Source organism: Carlito syrichta, unplaced genomic scaffold (assembly GCF_000164805.1).
Source record: "Carlito syrichta isolate Samal-C Ts95f unplaced genomic scaffold, Tarsius_syrichta-2.0.1 Scaffold309931, whole genome shotgun sequence".
In the NCBI taxonomy this organism is placed as follows: domain Eukaryota; kingdom Metazoa; phylum Chordata; class Mammalia; order Primates; family Tarsiidae; genus Carlito; species Carlito syrichta.
The window spans coordinates 71,961-86,831 of record NW_007254027.1 but is presented as its reverse complement, the minus strand read 5'-3'; the positions used below and the strand labels follow the sequence as shown (position 1 = coordinate 86,831).

The window sequence follows — 14,871 nt, the reverse complement described above, 5'->3', positions numbered from 1 at the left end:
TTGCCATTCACAGTGGTCAGGTCTGCACTGCACTCTGCAGCCTCTCCCTACCCAATCTTGCCTCCTCCGCCTTCACCTTGCCCAGGTGTGTCTCCTCAAGGACTCCATCTTGGCAACTGCATCCCAAAGGTCTAAACCGACATACTGCACTGCAGGCTGCTTCCTGTCCTCTGCACTCCCCACCCCCCTCGAAGCTTCAGCACCACTGAAATAACACACCAGAGAGTAAGAACATCATGCTGCCTTTAAATGTTTGCACGTAATAAATTAATGTTTTTCTCACTAAACAAAATACAAATGGCTGTGTATATATACAATTTGATTTTAGAAATCATATTGAAACTTAAACATGTGGTCCTTTGGGGATATGAGGTCCCGCTCCAGTGGCCCTCAGCCTGTCAGTACGAGAAGACCACCTCATATTGTTTTGGTTAAGAAGTTCTGCCCTAGGTGAGCGCTCCATGACTGACTTGGAATCAATCACTAAATGACTGGCTTAGTCATATATCCGCAAATAGACCCACACAACACCCATCTCCACAGCGTTCCTGCCCATTTACAAGAGGTATGGGCAGAGAGACTGAGTGACTCTCTTCAATCTGAGGTGATGTGGAGCTGGAAAAAGGAAACTACCTACGGATACTATCATAATCCTTAATCACACTTGGGACTTGCAGGCACTTGCGAGGCACCATGGCCTCTGTGGTAGGGAGGGAGGGGAGAGACTGTATCTGCTTACTTTCTGTTTCTCTCCAAAGGGAAGTAGCTTTTAGTCACAGGCGAAGACAAGAATTGCAACCTTCTCTTTGGATCTCCGCTGAGTTTTCCAGCTACTACTACTACTAATGGCTACTACTACTGACTTGGGGCTCAGGCAGAGGCTGAGCAGAACATCTACAGCCAGTGCCAGTATGGGAAGTAATCGCATGACAGATCAGGGTGTTATGGAAGAACATGAGAAACTCCCTAACCCTGCCTGGCATCATCTGGGGAGCTTCCCAGAGTTGAGAGATCGGGCAGTCCTGGCCTGTTCATGACTGGAAACTGAGCTGGCCTCGGCCAGGCAGCAAGGTTGACCTTATGGCCAGCCAGGCTCAGAGGCAGGATCACCAGCCAGGGTCTTCACATCAGCTGGGGTTCTAAGAACAAGAGTTCAACTTCTCTGGGAGTGATGCAAGGGTTTAGGTTTTCTTCTCTTGTCCAAGTTCTACAGTACAAATGCTGAGGAAAAGATCACCGAGCCACTGTCGTCTTCATGAACCTGCAGAGGGAAATGGGAGGAGAAGATGCATTTTAGTAAGGAAGGAGGTTGGCAGAGAGCTGAGCACAGGGCAGGGTAGAGATGCAGCATGGAAAGGAGACAGATGCAGACAAGGAAGAGATCACCATGGAAACACTGCTCCTCCTGCCTCCTCAGATCTCCTTGCCTTGAGAACTGACATAGAGACTTGGTGTCAGAGTGAATCCAAATACCCTGAAATTCTACTCACCAACCCAGTCTAACACCATGTAAAGGCCTGTGTGCCGATCTGGCTACTCTCCTTTCATTGATCCTATGTGTGGATTTTTAACACCCCACATGGACAGAACCAGTGCCCAGAGCCTTAATCTTTCCAAGTTATTGCACTGAATGCAGCCTGGGTTAAAGGATGCCCCTCCTCTCAGACTGGCTCTCAGGCCTGGTGAATGTGGTAAATGCTCTCAGTGACAGAGCATGAGGGGAGATCAGGAATCCCGTCTAGAAGGATCTGTGTTGCCTCCAGTGGGACAGCTCAGAGTCAGCCAAAGGACCAGGCCATACCCACACCACAGTCCCCTGTGTAGCAGCCCAGGCCTTCCCCTCCATATTCTCAGTGTCCCACCGACATAGGCCATTCTACACATTTTCCCCAGGAATGTCAGGCCAAGCAACCAGCAAGCCTACTCTGAAAAGTGCCTCATCCTGCTGGGGGTTGTTGGTGCTCTTTCACAATGTGGAGAACAGGATATATTTTTTAGGTCATATGTTTGTTTAAATCCTTTGGACCTGTTAGTCACAAACATGCACAAGTGTGTTTGTGATAATCTAAACATGTCCGTAGTCAAAAGTGGGGAAAATACTCTAAAACCTGCAAATGATTGCCCACTATTCTGAATTTGAGGGCAATAGCAAGGTCATTCCCTGATGCACCTTTTTGACTGAGAAAGGTGAGCAAGGCGTGTGATGTAAACAGAGCTCTGAAACTTTCTACTAAGAAAATACCAGGAGTGTGGAGGTTGTTCTGATGGGGGAGAGAAGCTGCACAACTCCCAGGTTGCAAGTCTTAGCAAGGAGGCATGGTCTTGGATACACAGAACGAGGTATCTATTACAGATACTCCATCGAATGCTGTGACCTGCATTGATGCCCTGTCCACCCACCCACCTGTACTGCAGCCACCACGGTGCAGGCATCCCCGCTGCCTCCAGAGGTCGCGGGACTCAAGGAGCCATCAGGATGCACTGGCAACCTCCTATAAACACAGGCGGGCAAGAGGTGGTGCCCGAAGCAGACTTTTGCACACAGTTCCGCTGTTTCCCATATTGTATCAAGACCCACTAGGAGGAAGAGGGAGTCCAGGATCTCCAATTTTGTATGGAAAGAGGGGAGGAGAGAAAGTGCACCACAAGGAGTCAGAGTAAGTACTCTTCATGAAACTATGACACGTGTGGATTGTGTCACCATGTAAGATGCATTTCTTTCTATAGTTAAAAAATGTCAGAAATACAGAGGACTCTTGAGCTACACGGGTTTAAATAGGGCAGGTCCACCTGTAAATGGATTTTCCTCTATTGCCCCGGGACAGCAAGACCAACCTCTCCTCTTCTTCCTTCTCCTCCTCAGTCTACTCAACATGTAGATGACTAGGATAAAGACATTTATCATGCCCATTTCCATGGGATGAAGAGTAAATCTGTTATTGTTTCTTGTGATCTTCCTCATAATGTTTTCTTCTCTCTAGCTCACTCTTGTTGTGAGAAGGCAGTATATATTATATGTATAATATTCAAATCAATCAACTATTTATGTTACTATTAATGCTTCTGGACAACAATAGGCTACTAATAGTTATGTTTTGGGCAGTCATATGTTATACATGTTACTGAGTGCACGGGGGTTTAAGCTCCTACCCCTGTGTTGTTCAAGGCTCAATGGTTCACTGCTGTCAGAATGCATTTACTCAGAAGCGACAGAGCCAGAACTGACTCTGAAGTCTCTTGACTTCTGGTCCCAAGATCCCGCCACCCTATTGCCCTTGCCTCCAGGCCAGTCCTTCTCCAGAGATCTGATTGTGATGGACTGGCAGGCTCAGCTTATGCTTGTGCTATGACCAAATTCTGCAGTCTATTAAAGGAGGGACTTTGCTGATTGCAAACCTAGGCTCACATCCCAAGTATCTACTTACTGAGTTTGGAAAGGCAGAACTCTAAGTTCCATGTCTTTTCCCACACCCTTGGATAGGACATGCAACAGTAGCCAGAAGCTACAGGCCTCAGTTGGCAGCTTTACAGGAAAACTTTGAATGAATGGGAGGAGACACAGTTGTTTTGTGAAGAAAGATGCTAAAAAAATCATTATCACTGCTTAGTAAATTCTAAGGTGAATGAATATTTACTTTCATTCTAGTTACCAGAACATTTTGATTGTTTCCATGATGCCCCTTTTCTCAACAAGGTGAATTTCTAGGTTTCCTGGCTGAAAAGGGCAAAGACTTTCCAGTACCTTGTACAGGGCTGCTGTGACCCAAAAGCAGCCCTATATAAAGGTTGACTGTTACCTCTCATGGCTGTCCCCATTCATCTCAAGCTTTGCCAGGAAACTTGTTTCACTCTTGTTTTGTTATGAACAGCTGTGTGTATTGACTGCATGTGTTACAGAAAACTCTATGTGTCAATTTTCACCATAGACAACTGATTTCTCTCAAGTTGCAACCAAGGTTTACCCTGGAGGATGCTTTGACCACCGTTTGAGTGAACTCTGACCAGAAATTTGCAATCCGGTGCCAATGAATCCAAACTGCCTAAAAAACTGTGCAGGTATTCAGAGAGCCCTGAGGAAGTGGAAGAAGATTTCTGGGCCTGGAGAAACCTGGACTAGAGAGGTGGCACACAGGAACTCACCTGAGGAAGTCAGTTCATTGAGCTGGACTGGGGCATTGTCTCCGAGCTGTTACCACTATTCTGGTCCCTCTGTCTGTCACCTTTCCCCTTAGGCACCCTCCTGGAAGGATATTTCAGGGTCTGCAGAGACACATTCTGCATGAAGTCTCTCTCCCAATCCTCTTTAGAACTGAATGGGGGCGTGCTGCTGTGTGGCTAGGAAGAAATGAGGGAGCTGCAGGCCAGGAGAAAACTTCCACAGGTACATGTCACCAGTTTGTCTGTGTAACCCAAAGCCAGCCCTGCTCCCTCCCTCAGCCCAGAGTCATTCTGGAGTGTAGCAGCTATACCGACTTCTCCCTTAGAAGTGGGCTCAGAGGGAGGCAGGCCTGCCATCTGAGGACCAGTCCCTCCAGTGTGGTAGCTGGGCTTGGAGAAGAGACAGGTGAAGGGAGGGGCATCTGTCGTGGCTGGGAGTCAAGGGTCCGAGTCTCTTCTTCAGAGTTCAGGTGGCCCCAACCACCTCCTGTTCACATCAGTCTCTGTTCCTCTCCTGTGTGCAGAAGCCCATGGGGAGGTAGAACAGGGCTGGCCGAGGTCAGGAGACATCATCACCGATCCCCGAGAGGGCAGAGTTGGAGCTCACCTCAATTAAGGCCCCAGGGAAGCTGGAGTGCTAGAGGGGCCAGGCACTGTGGGACATGCAGTAGGGGTGGTCGTCTGGATCAGCTTGTGCCCACGGCTGCCATGCCTCTGAAGAGTCAATGTGGGCGGTTTTGCTGGCTTGGATGGTGATATCACCTGCAGGGTTCCAAGCTTTGGCGTGGTCTCTCGTGTCCAAATTGCTCGGCTGGCTTTTGACTGGAAACACAGAGAAGAATGATGGTCAGAGTACACCCTCACTGGACTGAAGCCTGAGAGGAGGTTGAAGGGGGTGCTGACACTTGGGAAATGGACCAGCCACTCCTTGTCAGTATACCATTATCACCACTGCAGAACTTCTAGCTGCCCCACTCCAGATGTTCTGCCTCTGCAAGGAACTTGGGGGAGGATCCCAGTTCCAGGGTTTCCTCAGAGACCAGAAGAGCAAGCCATTGCTCCAGGGTCTCGTCATTACGGGTGACCAGCAGGTGTCAGCAGGCCTAAAGAGGAGCTCAGCATGTCTGTCTGCAGCACACTTCCTGCCACAGTCCTTGGGGTGGACCCCGCCCAGTCCACCCATCCTGTCCACCCACCCACCCACACTGCAGCCACCCCCATGCAGGCATCCCTGCTGTCTCCAGAGGTTGCAGGACTCAAGAGCCATCAGGATGCACTTCCAACCTCCAACAAACACAGACTGGCAAGAGGTGGTGCCCAAAGCAGGCAATTACACATAGTTCTTTTTTCCTAATCACATTAGGACCCACTGGAGGACACAGGGGTCCAGAAGCCTCAGTTACATTTGCAAAGAGTGGAGAGGAGAGAAAGTGCACCACAAGGAGTCAGAGTAAGTGCTGTTTGTGAAACTACAACACTTGTGGATTGTGCCACCATGTAACATGCGTTTCTTTCTATAGTTCAAATGTCAGAAATACAGAGGACTCTTGAGCAAAGCAAGTTTAAATTGATCAAATTCACTCATATGAATTTTCCTCTGCCACCCTCTGGTCAGCAAGACCAACCCTTCCTCTTCCTCCTCCTCCTCAGCCTACTCAACATGTACATGGCTAGGATAAAGACACTTATGATGACCCATTTTCACGTGATGAAGAGTACATCGATTTTCCCTTTCTTGTGATCTCCTTAATAACATGTTCTTCTTTCTAGCTCACTGTATTGTGAGTATACAGTATATAATACGTATAATATTAAAAAACTATTTGTCCTATTGGTTATGCATCTAATATTTAAGTTTTGGGCAGTTATATGTTATACTTGGTTACTGAGTGCATGGGGGTTTAAGCCCCACGTCTGTGTTGTTCAAGGTTAAATGGTTCAATGCTCTCGGATAATACATTTTTTCAGAAGAGGACCCCTACCACGAAAGAGTGACCTGAAGAGAAGGGGAAGACAAAGTGAAACGTGGGAGACAAAGTGAAACGTGTGAGGCAAAGTAGCAAGAGCTTACAGTTATTGTGTGCCAGAGACCAAGGAGAGCAGTTTCCTACAACAACCATTTGGCCTTCAGAGAATTGTCAGAGATGATCATTTTCCCTACAGAGGCTTCGAGAGATCAAGAGACTTGCCCACAATTCCATGAAAGAAAGTGGTGGATGTCAGCCCAGATGATCAGTCTGTTTCAAACTTGGGCTCTTGCCTTTGCTTTCTCCATGTCCCACAGCCTTGTCCCAAAACAAGAGGAAGCATGGTCTAAGCAGAGATGGGAGGTGAGCATTAGCACAGCACTTGTGGGACCCAAGAAGAGACTGTGGTTTACAGAAAAGTTCTCCAGGGTGTCATGGCAGCAGCTCTCATCCATGCCTCCATGATGTGCCTGGAGAAAGCAGAGCCCAAGGGCCAGGGAAGGGGAGGGAAGGCCAGGGAAAGCAACCCCTGCTGGCTTCCTCACTACAGGAACAACTGGGAGTGGAGGGCACCAACAAAGAGCAAGATACCCTTTCTTTCGCTCAGACGCTGGCACTCCGAGGATGTGTCCATTCACTCTCCCCATGTCCCTGCCCCTTCCCTCCTCTAAGCTCCCACCACCCCTGTGCTTGGCTTCATTGCCTAGTCCTGGCTAGTTTCCCAGGTGGCATGGCAGGCGTGGCACAGAGTCAACCTCAGCAAATTCTGAATTCAATGAACAATTGGATGAATGAATGAATGAGTGAATGAACATTTGAAGGAATGAGCAACGGAATATCAGCTTGAATTGGAGTGTGCAGGCAGGTTAGCAACCAGGACAAATGCCCTTCTGCCTGAGTTTTTTGTGCAAAGCTAATTGTTTGCTCCTTAGAGATTTAAAAACAGAAGTTGAAACTAAATAGTTTCCCAGGTTATCAACATAATTTTTATCATATTCTCATCACAACTGTCTTATTATCTGTTTAATGTTTTAATATGAAATGACAGCACTTTTAATCACCAAATAGCTGCTTTATACTTGTCCACCTAATAATTTCCATGCACTCACAGGATTGCTATGTTAGTATTATTTCCTTCTACTTCACATGAGGAAAAACAAATTTGAAATGTTGGGTCCAAGGAGCAGCTAAAAGCATCTCTCAAATGCCCAGAGACATGTGGACCCCATTTTGCAAAATGTCTTTGGGTGAAGGACTCAGGCTTGGACTGGCTGCATGTGTCTGTGACTGAGGAGAGGGAAAAAGAGCAGGATAGCCCCCTGCATGAGCTGACACAGACCCAAGGAAGCCCTTTCTCCAAATTCCCCAATAACAGCAGCCCGGAGCATCTGGGAGTCTTCTATAAATGGAAACTTTTGGGTCTAGGGATGCAAATTCCCGTGCTTCTGTGAAGACAGAGATTTCAAGGCCTCAAGTTCTTCATTCTTCTCTGGCCTTCTTTGAGTAACTTTATCTTCAAATTTGGAAGCACAGGAAATCTCTGGGCTGTCTTCTCTTGTAAGATCTTCAGCTGCAGGCGTCTGAATTTCTGCGCTGATATTCCCTTCACATGCTAGAGGAGACAGAAGTTCACCTCTACAGACAGAAGCTCCCCTTTTTCTCCTTCCCCCAAGTCTCTCTCTACCTGCTGCTGATCTGAGAGTGTGTGATGAGCTCCTGGTGCTTTTCTTGTATCAGTGAGGTGCATAGAAAGTGAGGATAAGAGGGGGTGAGCAGTGGCTTCACACATTGCTGGAAGTGCAAAGGCTCAGGGTTGGGAGCCCCATGGAAATATGCATAGGAGGACAGTGGGAATGACTGCATCAAACTCCATCCACATCACAGCATGAGGGCCTTGAATGGGACAGGCTCTTCCACCACCTACGTGAGTCCCAAGATGACAGACCACAGCTGGCTCCTCTTTGTATCCCCAAGCACTATCATTATGCTAGATGCATTGTCGATGGCTAACAGTGTTTGAAAAACTCAACTGCAATCAACAAAAGCCAGGGAGCCCTCCAAAACCTATGGCAAGTTGTTTGGGCCTTTGACATTCACCCAGAGCCTAAGAGAGGGTCTGGGGAGGCTCTGAATCCAAGACGAGGAATGTTGCAGGTTCACAAGAAAAGTATTCATCAGCAGGGATTGCAAAAAGTCAATTTAAGTGAGCATTTTTACTAAGTGAGACCTAGGTGTCTAATTTTTCTAACTTACTCTATGCAAATAGAATTATAACGAGTGTGTTTTCATCTAATCATAGATTTCATTGGTGCCTCCAACCGTAGCTTGCATGCTCTGGTTCAGTGCAATGACCTTCACATACTAATTACTAGCAGGTATATCTCCCAGTGCCTGCCCACCCACCCACAGCCACCTGCTGAGTGGGCATGGTCACATGTGTCACAGATAATGGACTTGGAGATGGACACTTGCCCAAGGGAGCCTGTCCGTAGGCCAGATTGAGCCCATTAAATGTTCTCTGGCAGAAGATGTCATCAGAGACACAGAATGAAGTACCCAGTAAGTGGAAAACACTGAACAGTCAGGACTCAGGTGGCATCACTGGTCAAGCAGGGCCAATCTTAAGAGGCCACTGCGAGAAACAGAGAAAAGAAAGCACACATACTGCTGTTATGAACTGAGGGTGAAAAAGTTGTGAGGGTTTCCCTTCCTGGACACCAAAAGAGCCCAGTTTGGATCAGATGAGATGGATGAATCTGCCATGCAAAAATCATCTGACATTTGTCACTTGGAGAAAAACCTGTCTCTAAATAGTAGATATCAGCCCCACAAATAGTGACACTGCCACTTACCTTCTTGATTCCCAAGATTTTCAGCCTGTCTTCCAGATCCTTCTCCAGGACTTTCCTCCTCTTTGTCTGCAGGGGTGGGGTGGGGGGAGTGTCAGGCTTTGGAGCTGCCAGCACCTTTCATTGTGCATTTTGGGAATTTTCCAGCTCTGTAGCACAAGATCACCACCCACATCAACCTGGGCATCTGGGAGAATCACACTGCACTTGCCAGGCCAGTGATTCCCAGAATCACACTGCACTTGCCAGACCAGTGATCCCAGTCTCCAGTCTGTGACCATGGGCCATTGACCCCTCCCAAGTGTCCATCTCTGGGTCAGAAGTTGGAGTGTTTGTGCTCCTGGGCACTTGTGCCTTGGACCCTCCAGTCACCTTTGGCATTCTTTTCCCCTCCAGTCTAGACCTCTAAGATCTGGGCTCAGTCAGTCCTGCCACAGGTTAACTCAGGAATTTTGGGCTTGCACTTGAGCCCTGACGACAGTTTGTTCCCTGGACTCCATTCTGATCCTAGATGCCAGGCTCTCTCTGCTGCCAGTTTCAGCCTATTCCTAGTCCATTTGGTATTCTCCGTGTCATGCCAGGTTCAGTGCCAGTCAGGGGATTGATTGGTAGACAAGACAGACAGATCCTTGCTCCCTCAATTTTACTGTCTATATCAGGACTTTTCCTTATAACTCCAGCATACATGAGAATTGCCTGGACATGGGTCAAAAATTCAAATTCCCTGACTTCCTCTCCAGAAAGCCTGGTTCCAAAGATCTGTGCAAGGGCCCTAGAATCTGCATCCTGACATATCCAGATGATTCTTATGGAGGTCAGTCACAGACCACTATTTAAGAACTGTCAGTCCAGAGGTTTACAAAATAAGCAGTAACAATACAATGTAGTAGGTCTGACAAAGATGCAGTCTAGGATAGTCAGGGAAAGTCTCCCAGACAGTACTTCAGGTTCACTGTGGAAAGGGCAGGACCAAGCCCTTTTATTCCTCAATAAACATTCACTGAGCAAGTAGTATGCATGTGCACAGGCCAGCGCTGGATGCTGGGGACTTAAGAGACCCATCTCATCCCCCACGGAACTCAGTCAAGGGCAATGAATCTCAACCCTGGCAGTATGTTGGAATCGCCCAGGCTGATGCCAGGATTTCTCAGCATGGACCACAGCCATTGAGATTGATGTCTAAAGCTCTCTAGATATTCTATGAGACAGTGAAGCCTGAGAAACAATTGTTCTAGGGCAGGAGTCCTCACATGTGAGCCCAAGCATTGGCATCACCTAGTATGAGACAGGCAGATACTCAGCTCTTATTCCAAACCTACTGAATGAAAAATTCTACAGGCAGGGCCCAGTAATCTGTCACACAAGTCCTGCCTACCACCGCCCCACTGCTGACCCCAGGTGATTCTGCTCAATCACATTTGCACTTGGACATGAGCCTCAACCTCGGTGGCATGTTGGAGTCACATGGGGAGCCTTGATGCTGGTCATGCTCAAAGCCCACCCCCTCCATGTTGTGCTTCAGGTCGTGTGGAGTACAGCGTGGTCCTCCAGACAGTTACCAGCTTCCTGGGTGTTAATGGTAGTGAGGCACTGGTCCCATCATGGTTCTCACACTTGAGCAAAGAAGAATCAGTGTCCTGGAGGGTGTGTAAAACATACACTTCTGGGTCCTGCACTCAGACTCTCTGCTTCAGCTTGAGATGGGACCTGAGAATGTACCAATTTGTGTTTCTTTTAAGTTCCTGAGTGATGCTGCTGCCTGCCAGTCCGATAAGGGAAGTGGCACCCCAGCCCATGAAGGGGCACAGCACAGTGACGAGCAAGTGGAACCTCCACAGCAACAGGGGCAAGGCAAGGTCTGTTCTGACTCACCATCTCAGACCCCTCCACTCCGGAACTCTGCAGTCCATTTTAGGATTTGGTTCAGCCCGCTTGAGGATCTAGCAGCACTCAACAGATACCTTCCCTCAAGTCATGTGTCATCCTAATCTTACACTTTTGTGTTGAGGTAAAATGCGCTTGGGGATAAGTAGTAAGGGACTAGTTAAGTAAGTTTGGGTTCATCCATTCCATGAAGACTGCAAGTCCTCGAGAAATCATAAAGCAGTTCTACATCAAGGGATGGGAAATACCCTTCCAAGTGTGTTGACAATGTAACCAACTGCAGACCAGTGTGTGCAGGGTGTTCTCATTGGGAAAGGAGAAGGATGGGAACAGATATGTCCTTGTGTTTGCCCATGTCCTCGTGTATAACGCAGGGACACATGAGAACCATCCATAGTGGAACTTCTGGAGAGGAAGGAAGCTGGAGAACTGGCCAGGAGGGAGACCTACTTCTCACTGGACACCCTCTTACACTATTGTTTTTCTTTTCAAAGTGCATAGAGTAGATCCCCTTGAGGAACTCTTGGAGGACACAGTCAAGCCTTTTCCTGGTATGTCTGGAATTGTCACATCGCAGTTTTGCTGGAGCAGGCAGGCCCTGGTCAGCAGGTTCCCAGTCAGCACCCCCATCTTTCCCAGGACGCTCCTCTCCCTGACTGTCCATGGAGCTCCTTTAGTCGGGTCACAAGTCCATACATTTCACTTTACTTTTCATTTCTTTGCTACATCTGGTTGAGATCTCTATAAATCTCTCCCTATCAGTCACTGAGTGGGGTGAATGAAATGGCAGGTCCCCATGAACTGAGAAGGGAGTCAGGTGGACTCCTGCACCTTAGTTGGGCTAGGCACGATCTGTCTGCAGCACATTGACAGTGCAGAATAAAACAGCAAAGGCCTCATTCTTGTCAGCACAGTGAGTTCTACTGCTTTGAATGGTCTCATGAGAGGCAGGTGGCGGCCTTGTATCAGATGTTGTTCTAAAGGGCTCAGCTACCTGCTAGTGCTGTGAACCTAAGCAATTCATCAATCCTCTCTGAACCTGGGTTTCCCCATCACAGAGACAGCAGTTTGCATGTTAGTGCCTGTGTGTAACATACCCAGAAGATGGTGTGCTTCTGAAATAGTATTGTGTGTCCTTAGCTCCCTCCAGCCCAGTTTTAGGGGTCCTGATTCAGGAAAACGGAGACAAACTCTACAACAATAAGGGCAGCACATTTCTTGTCTGCTTTGGACACCCAGGATAGAAAAGAAGTGCCCCCCTTCTTCAGTAGTGTCCTCCTCCATGTTTGTAGCATTTGGTTTCTTTTGGGTCCCTGAAGAGAGGATGAACAATTAGTGGCTCCAGTGCTCTGGATCCCATCCCTGACGTAAAGTGGAGGAGCCAGGTGAGTGCTGGTTAGAAGCAATGAGCCCTCCAGTCAGTTCCTCTTTGCAAGAGAGGCAGGATGGAGAATTAGCCACAACCTCAGAGCCAGGAACAGGAAGATCAGAATTCACAGGCCAGCTCTGCTAGCTGTGCAAGAGATGGCAAGTTCTTGAACACTCAAAGCCTCAGTCTCCTCACCTAGAAACTCATGATAATAACTACCTCCCCTTCCATATCAATGCTGAATGTAGGGAGCCAGCCATGGAGACCTGCCTGCTGACAAAGTCCAGGGTGCTGAAGACCCCGGGTTGCAAAGCGAACCTGGGCAGCTGAGACCCTTGCTTCTTCTACTTTTGTTATTAGTGCAGTTGAAAAGTTCTGTACAGTCTGAGTATGGAAAGCAAAATTCCACTCACGCCTCTACTATCCCTTGCAAAAAGGCAAGAGGGGAATTCCTGAAAAACTACCTTCCCTTCATTTGAATTCCTCCCTAGGTTTCCACATCCCCGGCCTCCTGGTATTAAACCATATAATCACATGATTAAACATTGTAGTTGGGAAAATTGTAAAAAATCAAAGTGCTCGATTTAATGTTTGTCAGTGAACTCACTGATCTGGCCAGGAAATTATCAATAGAGATTTTAAATATCGTGTGCAGGTAGATAATTACCTGTAAGCTTTTATTTCTTCTGATTGGCAACGAATTGGAGAAATTTGAGAAGCTACAGTTTGTATTTTTAGGAAGAGTGCCAATGCAAAAATTATATTTACTTAATTTCTTAATTTCTACCTGTGCTGTTGTGGGGGTCCTTCCCCTGCAGGGATTTGGAGGTCTCTGGCAGTGTGATGGCATCAGTGATTTAAACTGGAGGGATAGATATAAAGAGAAAGAAAGGGGGCAGAAAGAAAGAGACTGGACTCATGCTCAAGTGACCAGAAGCCTTTTAATGGGTGTAATCCCAGGGCTTTTATCCCCAAACTCTGCAAAGTTATTATCACAGGAACTCCTGCTGCTATGGTTACACAAAAGGTAGCATGTGCCTTTCACATCAACAGGTCCAGGTGCACACAGGACACCCCCCACTCTCAAGCAGATGTATTTTTCAAACAAGAGGAAAAACATGAAGTTCTTATCCAGTTTCTATGTACCCTTAATTGTTTATAGCTACATAACATCGTTCAATACTTACACCTAAAACCAACATAATGATATATTACCTTTTACTACTCTATGCTAATTCAAACTGGTTTCTATAAACAGTTGGTGCTATGGTTACTCTCTCCTAGCACTAGCCAACCTAATACAAACTTCACTGCCCCCCCAAATCAACTGAACTAACCACAGTTCTATAATTAAATGGTTACTAAAATTTTCTTAATCTATAATCTATAAACTATTTTCTAAAACCTTTATCTATAAATTTCTTAAATCACATCAAGAGAACCTGTGACTTGTACTAAGTTTCCTCAATGTGACTAAAAGTTAAACTTAAATTGTTTAAAAGCAAAAACCATAAACTGTGGGAAATGGGAACAATAGACTCCCAGGTTTAGTTGTGTACGTTCCAGTCTCAGAGTTTTCTGTTAGAGTCAGCTGGAGCCTTTCCTGGTAGCTTGTGCCAAATGGAAAAGGAGGGAGGGAATGTGTCACCAGCTCCCGAATACATCCCAGTGGTCTCGGGGTCAATGGCCCTTCCTGATCCCTAACATTCAGTGGGCCTCCATGGTTGGCTCCCAACATTTTCTCAAAGCTGTCTCCTATTTTATAAATTATTTGGTGGATTTATTATGGATATATGTTGGTTACAATTATTCTTCTACTCTAGTTTTAGGATAAGTCTAAATATTTGTTTTACCTTCTTTTGCAATTTAAGATTTATAACATCGAAAGGTTAATGAACTTCCCACTTTTACCCAGCTAGTCAATAAGAGCTGTGTCTAGAATACTAGGGTCTTGTGTGGAGTCCTCTCTTTCCTTTCTCCTCCCCGGTCCTCTGCCCTCTCTGTCCGTGTGTGTGTGTGTGTGTGTGTGTGTGTGTGTGTGTGTGTGCGCGCGTGTGTGTTTCTCTCTGTCTCTGTCTCTCAACTCTCTCTATACATATCTCATTAACATAACAAATAACAAAATGTAATTAATTTTATGTATCATCTTGATTGGGTCCTGGGATGCCCAGATATTTGGCCATGATTTGGAGGAGGATTTCTGGGCAGAATTAGCATTTGAATCAATAGACAGCAAACAAACAGCTCTCCTTAATTTGGCTGGTCCTCATTCAAAACACTGAAGTCCTGAATAGAATAAAAAGTCTGAGTAACAAAGAAGTCCTGGTCAGGCTCAGTGGCTTAGCCTGTAATCCCAGCACTTTGGGAGGCCAAAGCAAGTGGATTCCCAGAGCTCATGGGTTCAATACCAGCCCAGGAAACTTGGTGACATCTCATCTCTACAATAAACTTTTTAAAAAATTAGCCAGGTGTGGCAGCACATGCCTGTAGTTCTGGCCAGTTGGAAGGCTGAGGCGAAAGGATTATCAGAGCCCAGCAGGTTGATGCTGGGGTGGCCATGAGTGTGCCATGGCCCCCATCCTGGCTGACGGCGTGAGACTCCAACTCAAAAAAAAAAAAGAATTCCCTCTTCTCTCTTGCCTGG

The 14,871-nt window shown here is 46.9% G+C and overlaps 1 protein-coding gene across 1 annotated transcript in view; it reads right to left on the bottom strand.

Annotated features, from left to right (window-relative positions):
• LOC103270765 (zinc finger protein DZIP1L-like) overlaps positions 1-14,871 on the bottom strand; it is an 85,598-nt gene that overhangs the window by 22,036 nt on the left and 48,691 nt on the right. The window contains 5 exon segments of the mRNA XM_021717695.1: positions 4,221-4,324; positions 4,766-4,980; positions 7,342-7,412; positions 7,620-7,737; positions 8,978-9,043. Of these exon segments, the coding sequence (XP_021573370.1) occupies positions 4,221-4,324; positions 4,766-4,980; positions 7,342-7,412; positions 7,620-7,737; positions 8,978-9,043 (574 nt within the window).